Source organism: Mycetomoellerius zeteki, unplaced genomic scaffold (genome assembly GCF_001594055.1).
Source record: "Mycetomoellerius zeteki isolate Tzet28-1 unplaced genomic scaffold, Tzet1.0 scaffold135, whole genome shotgun sequence".
In the NCBI taxonomy this organism is placed as follows: domain Eukaryota; kingdom Metazoa; phylum Arthropoda; class Insecta; order Hymenoptera; family Formicidae; genus Mycetomoellerius; species Mycetomoellerius zeteki.
The window spans coordinates 830217-842695 of NW_017256287.1; the positions used below are offsets into that span (position 1 = coordinate 830217).

The 12479-nt window shown below is 34.3% G+C and overlaps 1 protein-coding gene across 3 annotated transcripts in view; it reads right to left on the bottom strand.

Moving 5' to 3' along the window:
- The window catches only part of Rbp6 (RNA-binding protein 6), a 701590-nt gene that overhangs the window by 121984 nt on the left and 567127 nt on the right, over nt 1-12479 (bottom strand). For all 3 annotated transcript variants that reach the window (XM_018462127.1, XM_018462129.1, XM_018462128.1), the window contains one exon: nt 3099-3147. In XM_018462127.1, the coding sequence (XP_018317629.1) occupies nt 3099-3147 (49 nt within the window). The remainder of the gene's footprint in view (nt 1-3098; nt 3148-12479) is intronic.

Sequence of the window (12479 nt, forward strand, 5' to 3'; positions counted from 1 at the left end):
GAGAGAGAGAGAGAGAGAGAGAGAGAGAAAGCTCGCTTTGCTGCAATCGCAGCCTGCCCATCCACGTGGAAATCATAGCTCGCTGCGGGAGCCATCGGGACTCGAAATTGTCCGGAAACGCTTGCCGGGCTGTTCTCGGCGGAGTTCTCTTTTCTCCCTCCATAACGTAGTAAAGGAATGGATGGTAGAGGGGTAAGACGGTCGCTAGCCGACTGCCTCTTCGGGGATTTGAGCGTAAAGAGACCTCCCGGAAGATTGTCTGAGGATCTCCTTGTAATTCGATGGCGACGTTCGAAAAGGCGCCGGATTGATCGGACGCAGATCGAAATCGAGTGTACTTGAAGAAAATATTACAATCACGGAGAAATGAATTTAAAATTAGATAAGTCTCGCAGAAGGTGATTATTGGTATTGCTAAAAATGCATTATACTATATAACTCGATTAATAAAATTGTTTAAATATAAGCTCGTCAATAAGTTTTTTAAAATTAGATTTGGAAAGTAAAAAAATTCGAATATTATAAAATTATATCCATATACTCTTATATTATATCTATATACCCTATAATTATATCTATATACTCTTTAAAGATGTATCAGGTATCGCGTTTCTAAAATGACTGAAATTGAAAATTTACCTTTCTTCCGTATAAAAATAAATGTTATACGAAAATTATATTATATAGGATGGCCTATCGAAAACAAAATAGACTGAATAACTCTTGCGAAAATGATTTTTCAAAAAAACGTAAAAACAGATCGATTTATGTTGGGAGGGGGACATCTTTTGACGTATAATTCTTATACGCTCAATTTCAACCCCCTAAGCGAGGGGTTGTTAATCTTTAAAAAATTTCAAATGGAAAAGGGGGTCAAGTGATCCCCTTTTTACTTTAATCCGCGAGTAACTCAGAAACAAAAAATCGTAGGAACATTATTAAAAAACGATTTTTGTATAATTATTCAAATCGTAAGATTACATAAATACGTTGTTGATAAAAATTTACGATTTTTGAAAGATGGTCGAAGTATTAAGTAAAGTATCTTTAGAACGTTTTGTTAAGCATAAAGATTTATGTATATATGAGTTCTCGCTCACGAGTGTAAGACTGGCTGATCAAAAATATCAAGTGCGACGAGGATAAATATCCTCGTCGCGCGTATTTCGTTTAAAATTTCTCACGGTATGTCTATCGAAGAATCTGAGAATGATCCCCTTAAGGGGTCAGGGACTGGGTGCGGGAAGTACCGCGAAATCTACCGACGAGTAGCAGCAGCAACAGCAATAGAAGCAGTAGCAGTTCGAGGTTTGAGGTTCGCAGACTCTCGTCGTACGAGGATGGTATGGATGTCATCACGAGAGAGATTACGTGCGGCTTTGAAAGAGTCCCCTATCTCACTTCCACTTCCATTCACCCTTCTTCCTTCACTCTTCATCCACCAGTGTCGATTCGCGCCTCGCTATTTCAGTTACTCCTACTTCCTCGGCGTTCGCGCGATGCGCGACGCACCTTCAGTGTTCCCCCTCTCCCCTTCGGTCCTCTTCAGCACCACGGTCGGGATAGGAAGAACCCCCGTACTGAAGGGCGCCAGCTCTCATATCCCATTTGCCCCTATTTTTCATAAGCGATATTAGAATCTATCATCGGAGCCCGACCAGACGCTCGCCTCCGCTCTAGAAACGACAGCTATGAAGGTGGTAGGTATCGATAAAAAAGATAGAGAGAGAAAGACCCCCCTTCACCCCGATTATCTGCGAGGTGGGGTACCACGATCGCTGACGATTATCGACCCCATTGGAGCGGCGACGTGAATGGATCCAGACTTGTGCCGATCGCAAAGCCTGCTATGCTCTCGACAGCGGAGAACGGCTGAGAGTCGAGCTGCCCTATATATTATCGCGGTTGCCGCGATATTTCATTCATCGCGACCTTTCGATCTTTACCCTTCTTCCCTGCTCAGTCGATTTTCAATTGGGCATACGCTCCTCGCGCGATTTCAATAACGTTTCCATCTCCTCACCCCTACCGCGTTAGCAAAGTGCCGCGTAAAAATTTCTTAGACGCGTCTATTTTATTTGAAATCGAAGGCTTTTAATCTTGATGACCTTCCACTTCTACATTAAGTTTTGGTAAGAATGTAAAGAGTGCGCTAGTTGGATTTATGGAACCTTCATTGTTCCATGAATTGGCTCTTTCTCACTCTCTCACAAGAAGGAGCGTGAATAAGGAGATGGAAAAAAATGAAAAATTTAAAGGTCAAAAAATGATTGAAGAATAAATTGATTGATAAAATGAATTGTTATTGCAATTATAATTCTATGATATTCATTATCGCTACCACGAAGATGGTTTCAGTTGAGAATCGGCATTAGCAGATTAATAAATTATTAAACTTATCTGACGATTGATTAAACATTAATCTTTCTGAGAACGATTTTTGTTTTCCATTTATTATTGGCACACATATGTAATAACTACATAAGCATTTCATTAGCATTATGCCAAATTTTTTGCATTAAATTGAACAGATCGTTTGTCTTTCATATAAAAATGTGGAGTAAATATATAATATATACATATGCAATTTTAAAAATTAATTGCAAGATCGCAATGGAAAACAAAATTTACGATCATTAATCATTTCATAAATGTAAGAAACTTTTAGCGCAACGTTTAATCTTTTGAGGTTTTCAAACACAATAAGGCTTATTTTTTTAACATGCTCTTTTTTATTTTGTTCCTAATCACGCGTTCCTTCATGCTTCGCAATAAGTTCTTCTATGCGACTATCGATCCGCGTACCATGAATTCGCAAAATGCCGTCACGATTTGTGTAGGCAGCATATATCCGGAAATTTATGTTATTTATCTTCCCCCATATTTACCGCGGCTTACGATTTACCGTGATTACTAATTATAGCTTCAACTCGGGCTCGTTAATTACCTTCGCGCCGGCGGAATGGCGACATTATTGACTCGTTAAATAGGATAGTTTCAGACGTATTTCTGACACATTTGCACGCAATAAAATTGCAACGATTTTTTCGTAATAATGTGACATGTTAAGAAAGAAACGAAAGGAAAAGTGTACTTACCTCTATGCCTGTTAGTTTGCTTGTCGAACATCAGCATAGCATCTTCGATCTGAAATGCAAAAAACATTTGATTAGAGAAATAGAGCTTTAATAAAATAAACAATATATATTAAAAAAAATTTAAAAACAAATAAATTTATTTACAGATTACCAACATATTAAGAGTTCTTTAATAGATGCCTCTTGAGTATCAAAATTGTGATATTATTTCACTATAAGTTTAACTGCGTTTTTAAGTCTGATAAAATATCAGTGCAAAGTTCAAAATGTTTGCAAACATGGTATTAGATAGTAAACTTAATTCTTGCCGTTTTTTTTTCTCCAAAATTTTTCCCATAGCATGCAAGCGTTTTGATATGGCCATTGGAGTAACATTTAACGCTTTCGACAACTCTAAAAGCGTTTGAGTTGGATTCTCATCAAGCAATTCTTGCAGTTCGACATCTTTAAATTTTTTCGGCTGTTCGGGACGTTCTTTATCACGTCAAAATCACTGTTTTGAAAGTGTTCAAACCAAACTCTATATGTTTTTCCGATGGAGTTTCATCACCGTACATTTCGGATAATGAGCGATGCGTTTCAGCTGCGATTTTCTTGAAGTAGTGAAGAAGCATACGAGGGTCGTTTGAAAAGTTTTGAGCCTAACATAGAAACAAGTATTTTTTCGATCAAATTCAATTTTATTTTTCAACATAGTCTCCTTTTAAGTCGATACACTTTTCCCAGCGATGCTCCCATCTCCTTAACCCATTCAAATAATAGTTGGCGTCTTGCTCTGTAAAATAGGCTTCTACACTGAAAAAAAGATTGGTCGAATATGGCATAGCATTTTTAATTGGTTGCAGCAGTCAATTTTTGGTTGGGTTAACCTATTGAAATCCTAACATTGTGGATAGGCTAACACAAGCAAAAATTGGCTACTTCAACCAAAAATTGGCTACTGCAGCCAATTCAAAATGCTATGCCATATTTTACCATCTAATTTGCTGCAGTAACCAATCTTTTGTTTCAGTGTATAGATGTAATCCACTGTTTTGACTGTTCCTTCTCAGGAGTGAAGTAGTAGATCCAAGTTTCAACAGTTATTAATCGACGCAAAAAATCTGACTCGTTTCGCTTAAACTGCTCCAACAGAGCCTTGGAAATGTATATTCAATTTTTTCCATTTTTACAAAATCACTGACATCGACTGGCACAAAAGACTGTCAAACAACAACTGAGCGTCCATAATGGCTACAATTTTCACAGGTATCTTTCAAAGCACGTACAGAGTAGGCGTCATTTCCTTGATTGTACACATCATATCTATATACACTATTAAAAAAAAGAAATTTGTTACATGTAATGGAAGCAAATTTCTTTTCTTTTAACAGTGTATAGATATGTGTACGATCGGAGAAAACTATAAATTTCAATCCGGAAGGCATCAATGACGCCTAATGTACGATTGTAGTACCAGAATGATTTTGATGAGTAATGCCACCGTCATGTTGAGGCTCAAAACTTTTCAAGCGACCTTCATATATCAGAAAAACAGCTTATTGTGATTCATTTTCAATCGATTGGCAAATCTCTTTGGTGTCGAGAAATCTAACCAGTGAGGACTGAATTATTTTCAGCAATATCTAAACTATAAAAAATATGCGACTTCACCGACGAGACTCGTCGCGTTGAAGCCGGCATCCTCTAATAACGAGTGACAGGAATTAAGTTTACTTCCTAAGGGGCTGTTCATATATCACGTATGCATAATTGCGGGAGGGGAATCAGACAAATTCTGACAAATGCTTACATGAAGGGGGAGGGGGTCGTATATATCTTTACGTAAAATTTTTGTCTGCTGCTGATGAAAAACGACGAGCACTATTTGCAAAAAGCTTTTCAAATCTGCTGCTGATGCAGTAGCGTAGATATATGGTAAAGTTAGTGTGATTTAATTGAGCGGAAGTTGACAAAACTTTAACATATTGTATTTATATATTTATTCTCTCACAATATATTTTAGATTATATGTTTTGCATATTGATAGTTAAAGATTAGTACTATGTCGTCTGTACTCTCAGTTTAATCACATGGTCGATGTATAAGTCTAAAAATTATATTTAATTTGCTGATATTATTAATAACAGTTCGTTTTGGCACAATTTTTACAATGCAATTGTACGATTCTTTTAATAATGTTGAAAAATCGTATTATTACGTTGACAACAAAAAATAGTATGCCAAAACGAATTATTATTAATAATATCAGCAAATTAGTTTTTTTTATTACATTGCATATAGAAAAATCTTACGTAATTATAGGAGCAGGGTCTCAGAAATCTTGACATTTGCTTATATGGGGGAGGGAGGGGATTAAAAATGGCTAAAAATTTGCTTACGTAATATATGGACGGCCCCTAATATAGATAGGTATGTATATGCATTGTACATATAAATTCATATTGAATTATTAAGCATCAAAAATCCCCAGCTTCGTTATGGCCGTTTCTAGTTTTTATTGGTTGTGTTCTCACATATACGGTGTAATAAGATTCTTCTTGTTTAAACAATATAAAGTTTAATAATAAATAATTTACAATTTAATCTAATTAAATTAAATAGCACAGTTTAATTTAATTTAATTCAATAAAATTAAATGAATTAGAGATTGGATAGTTAGTTTGAACTTCTATATTGATTTTATTTAATTTATGTGCTGTTTATTAGCATTTATAATTTATATACCTTTCTTAATTTTGTTTATATTGATCAACATCATTGAAAAACTCATTAAAATTCAGGTTTATAGGTTTTTCTTTATAGTGATATTTTCTCACAATGAAATCAAATCAGAATTATATTGACGGATAAGGAGTATGGTAAACATGCAGTTTTAGTAAAGCATCTTATTTACTGAAGTCGCTGTCATAAATTAAGCGGCTTACTGACGATCGAAGTAACCTATATTTGATATAAGACCTCATAGTAAACTCCTTGGCGTGTTAGAGGTGCAAAGCACCCCCGTCAAAGCCTCAGAAATCGTAAACGCGGTTGTGGAAATGTCTTGCAATACATATATAAAAGATATTTTCAGGAAACTTCATCTCAGTGTGACGAATGGAAGAAAATATTGTATACATATCGAATATCGAATACTTTTGACAATTATTTCGTATTAATGGCAAATATCTCACGACATATATCTGTAAATAGGAAATCTAAATGTCTAGGATTAATGTTTTCTTCTGTGGTAAAATCATTGACCAATTGTCTTTCTTCACAAATTGTATAAACGTTTCAAAATGAAATTTCTTAAAAATAATTGTGATCGCCTAACAAACTTATGACGATATTATTAATTCATGTAATACGGTTACGCGATGTACAAATCAAATTACGTATATTATTAACTGTATGTAAAGTTAATATTACGTAGCTATAGTATAATTATTATATGAGTTAATCGCACACAATATTATCATAAATTATTATCAGTACTACAACTAATAGTCTAGAATAAAAAACTATTCAATTTCTTAATTAAAATATTAAAAGTAAGAATTAACGAAGATTTAGAGGTACCTACAATATTTACGTCATTTAAATAAGACTAGTTTTCTCTTTGGAACTACTAATACTAAATAATAAGTGTTATCAATCGATGTTACTATGTTCGAAACGACAAGATTTGCTCATCAAAGGATATTGTCAATAAGATTGATTTTTAAATAGTTCCAACGATGTCAGTCAAATGACGAATAAGATTTCTTGTATCTTTACGAGAACCGCGTATCGTAAAGCACAGCTGGTCAGAGATTTACGGAGCATGTTGCTGAGACGAGGAGTTGGTAGAAAGTGGCGAAGGGCGGATGGCTCTGTACATGGTTAAAGCGCGAGCGGAGCTCTAGAGAGGCGTAGGAAGCGCTAGTAGGATTTATGGGACAGGAGAAACAATAGGGATTACTCTTACCCCCTTCGTTGTTCCTTGAGTTGGCTCCTTCTCACTCTCTCATGCAACAACTAACTATCGATAGTCTACAGCATTAGAACAGCAAGCGATATTCTTCTTCTGACGCGATGTTTGAGTAAAAGACGTATGAACTTTCGTGTGTACTCAATAAATGTATTTTCCAGATATACACGTTTCATATTTGTGTTTTAAATATAGAACATTTAAATTTTTTAAGATACAGTAATTATAATTAAATTTAAGTAAGAGCCTTTCCCTTCCAGAATAAAACGGAATACTGTATGAAAAACTATGTCGGAATTTACAATTTGTTACGTATATGTATAAGTTTATTATAATATAATTATTAATATTATATTATGACATAATTATTAAAAATATTTAACATGAAATAATTCAAGATAAATTAAATGAGAAGAATAAGAAGATAAAGTTGCGCGAATGGAAGCGACTGATTTAAAATAATTACAAACTTACATTTTTATTGGTATCCATAAATACTAATAAAAATATTGTTATAATTCTGATTATATTTTAGTTAGTTGATTTAGAGTTTACTGATTAGTTAATAATTAATAAATGTTAAGCACGTAGTAATAACGTTTGTCACGTTTCCGTTCTGTCCTCTCTTGCTGTGTAATAAAATTTTAATGAAATTCGCGCGACGATCGCACCACTGTCTGTGGCAAGAAAGTCGCGGAAAAATGCCAAGGGAATCGAGTGTCTTAGCTGACATTTGTTGCGACTTTTATTTTTCGAGGGGTGGCATGCCTTTTACGAGGGGGTTGACGGCAGCGGGAACAAGAACAAGGGAACGGGTGGTCTTTTAATGAAAACGCAAGAGGCATCATGGCGTAAGATAAGACCACCAACGGAGGAGCCATCCGTCGTTATCTTCACCTTTCCACCCTTTTCTTTCGCACAGTGTGGATGTCCTTTCATTATTCCTTAATGTTGCAGTCTTTGTTGTGGCGGTTATATTGATGTATTCTCGATGGTCGAATCAGTTTGAGTCTTTCGTTCGATGTTGCGAATTCTCGCATCGCCGTCAGCGACAATGGCTTCGATCAAGAACGAGATTTTTCCATTCCGATCACTACGTGAGAAAAATACGTGAGGTTTCCTTCTCTATCGACTTCGTTAGCATTTCACTCGAACGGAAACTTTGAATCTTTGCATTTGCCTGCCTGTTTTAGTGGTTTTTTAATTTGTAAAGCTCTTTTATATAACTCACACGTTCAACAACGTATTATTACCTTGATCTTTAAGCTACACTAGATGAAATCATTCTTCTTCCAAAACAAACTACAGTTATTTCGTCCGAACGTATTCACTAATGACTCTCCCTTTTTTTTAACGCGGAGATCCTCGCAAACTGGCAATCATGAATTTCCCTCATTATCTCGAATAATTATCGCGGGTCGCAATGCAGTTTTGCGGGTTTCACGTGTATCGTTGCATTACGAGTATCTATTTCCTGCGATATGTAATATTCAGCGCGCGGCACATTATGCATCCACGTATTTACTTCATTAAAAATACATTTCCCGGATATGTTTAATATTGATTCTATATAAATTAATATAATTATCGTACGATGCATTACCAGTAACGTCGAGCACGAGAGATAAGCGAATATTATATAAAACGTTTGTTATTTTACTGTCGTTTACGCGCGATCTGATTTTCTGCATGATAAACTTTCTTTTTTCTCTAATGATTTCTATATTTCATTTTCCTTAATAAATTTAGATCATCTTGATGTTTCCTTTATAAATGTAGTAAATATGTACTAGACAAGAACAAATATTTAATACATTTAACATACCACCTTGATCAAAAAGTTCCCGGAATTACCACCAGGTGATGCTCTGAGTCAGTTGATTTGAGTTCTATTTTTTTCGTTAGGTTGCCACATCTATCATTGACATTTCCACCAAATTTTATCGCCATAGCTTGACATTTGTAAAAGTTACGCCGTCTTGAGTACATCTACCTCTGCACGGTTTTCGATTTTTTACAGTTTTAAAAATGGAGTTGAATTTGCAACATCCGTAGTTTTTTGACTCGATCGAACAGAAAAAAATCACAGGGAGCCATATCGGGTGAATTCGATGGCTGTTGGATGGTATTCGTTTCGTTCTTGGTTAAAAATTCAATAAAAGTTTGGCTTGGGTGACTTGGACCCGTCAAATGTAAATTCGAAAGATTTTTGCCGAAAGTGAAAATTTGTTTTTAATAAGTGCCTGCTTATTAGTGCTGTATTCAAGTCTATGTGTTGTCCCCTCTTATAACTAAAACATATATTCATTGTCAAAAAAAGCATTTTTGTGAGAGAGGCGTCTTGGCGAAACGATCGCTCTATCTTCTCGAAGTTATAAAATCGTGAATAAATAATGTCGAAATCATTATATATTTAATATAAAATATTTTCATTGCATTAAAAAAGAAAATCCCCGACATATCTCCGATATCATTATTCCGAGCATGTAAAAATGCCCCCATTTCACTCATGCAAATAATTATACTTTTTGAAATATATGAATCAATATAATTATAATATTTTTTTCTTAAAGTTCATATTTTCCTCTTTTTAAAACACTATTTATTTTTATTTGTATCTTTTCATAAAGATATGATTTTTTTAAAAAAAGCTGATTATTGCACTCTTTTTACAAATTGTTCTTTACCATTCTTTGGCATAATTTTTTCAATTATTATCAAAATCTTTTTGTTTTGATATTTCGATTTTATACATTGTGGCATTTCATTAGAAAAAAAAATATATCTTCCATTAAGATTTGTGATTTATTAATGTATACAGCGTTTCCGAACCCATGTTTATATGACTTTTTTTCATTCTTACAATGAGTGGAATATGTTCTTAAAGTTTGGCCAACTATTTCTGAAACACCCTGTATAATTACAGAGCCAGTCAAAATTGCCGCCGTGGAAATTGTGTGTGGATCCAAACATGTAAATTAATATTCTAAAGTCTAAAACGAGACATATACCAGGTAGTTGAAGGTTAAGGCATATTATATATGTATATGTATATTTTTAATAAGGCATCAAAAAAAAACAATATTGTTTGGAAATAAATAAAATAAAAAAGGGTCAAGTTAGATATTGATGCCATATATTATTGATCATATAAATTATACATATAAACATACGTTTCGATCTTTATCTGGTCATTTTCAATGTTTAAAATAAAACGTTAACTATACCTAACAATTCATTAAAATAGTAATAGTTCGGTAATCGAATTGAATTCTAATCGCAAATTATTCCTAACATCTTGTATAATATATTGGTTTTTTTGTATGACGCTCATAATTCTTCTTACTTGGTGCAACGTCAGACGATCAATGTTTCATGCACAGTGACTTCCTCAAACGGTCAGAATAAGATAATTAATATTGTTTGGATATTTTTAATTGCAATTAGTTTTTATAAAATTACGTATATTATAAATAACATTAAAAACTGATCTCAATCAATAGTATACTTAAAAAAATAATCATAACTTTCATTCAGATAGCTTTATACTCATATGTATTTAATATCTCACTTCTGTTGTGAGTAATAAACAAAAAAGATTTATCGGGAGAAAACTATTACTCGAATAATTCACCTGAAAAGTTGTGCAGTTACAAATATTTCTCATCGGTGCAGTTGGTTTATTTGGCTGCAATAACTTTTCGAAACATGGAACTCGCGCAGATAAGACGTAAAAAATGGACGTACTTTTCCTAGGTACCAATCTACTTTTGACAAATGGAATCGGTATCCTCTTCCAAAGAAAGAATAATTCTGTCGAGAATGGAAGAGAAGGGTAGAGAATCTTGCACGCAGATTGAAATTCCAAAGATACGCTGGTGTAACCTTAAGGAAATGGCGATAACGGGAAAACGTAACGCGAAGTGGCCTTGTAACTTCCTAAACTTCTTCCCTTTACGCTAGTCCGGAAAATACGTAGTACAGAAAGGTTATCGAAGAGAAGGAGAAGGAGAAGGAGGAGAAGGAGAAGGACGAGGAAATGAAGGAGGAGGAGGAGAAGGAAGGTAGGGAAGACAAGAGTCGGCGACGTCGTCCCCGGAGAGCAATCGAGTTCTGGTGAGTGGGCGAGACGTACCTTATTACAAGTTCGATTCCACTGGTGTTACAGCTCTCGGTGGACCGAGCTGTAGATTGCTGTCTTACTGCCCTCGCCCTTTATATCGTGAGACCTTTCCTCCGAGGTAAAGCTGTGTCATTTCCCTCGTCATCTCTTCATCATACTGACGCTCACCTTTATCTTTTCGTCTTTCCGTTCTTTTTTAATCAACTAATTTGAAAGGAGTAAAAATTGAATAATATGGGGCCAGTAGAACACATTTGCGAATCGTACTTCGAGCCGATACCTACAGATAACCAATAACTTGCTTGACGAAGTCTTTCAATTTATTCATTTTAGAAAAATATTTTATTTTCGAATAGTAAAAAAAGCATGTATTTATCAATTATCGCGTGCACAAATTATTATCGTCTGTCATAATCCGCTTCATTGATGCTCCATTGTAAAATAACAGCCCTGGATGCGCCTGGATTGAATTTCCGACGCGCAATTATGTACAATAAAGAGATAGCCAAAATAACGTACTGAAAATGCTCATTTTTCCGCGCTAATGATTATTATTAATAAGCATTGTCGAGAAGGAAATACAGTTGACTCTTTTGCGATATAAATACCATGTGAATAAAATTTTGTTACGTGAATATAAAGTAGAATAAATTATTGAAACGTTTGAGATGACAAATTAACGTATCGTTTTTGCACACACATAAATAATTTTGTCTCACTCTTTCAGGGAAATATTTTTTAATTTTCATCGTAAAAATTCATCATAAAAATCATATTTTTCTAAAATATTGTAAGAAGCTTTAAAAATGAAAAAAGAAGTACTCGCTGTTACCAATAATGGCGCTTAGCAAACTTTACAGTCTCTATAAATTTGCAATTCATCTGTTGATTTTGTCCAGCGTTTCATTCGATTTCGCTTTGCTACTAATATTTTTCGGTTTGCCTTTACATTTTATGGTAATCCTTAGGGAAATACGGAGCAAAAAATATTCTTTAAATATTTGCATTAAGGAGCCACATAAGAAAAAGTTAAGACTAGTTAAGACAATGAGATTATGAGAAGTTTATAGTGATGATTCTAACATTCGTCTTGTTAGTCTAAGTATTCTGGATAATTTAAGCTAATTAATTCAATATTCGTAAGAAGATATATTATCTGTTTATATTTTTTTAAATTAAACAGCGTATTTCGTTGCGCGTAATAATTGTCATCATACACGTACATTAAAGTATTGTGACTTTAATCTCAGTATATCTAAAAGTTTGTACATATATCTAGCCTGAAAATCTCTCCGACAATACT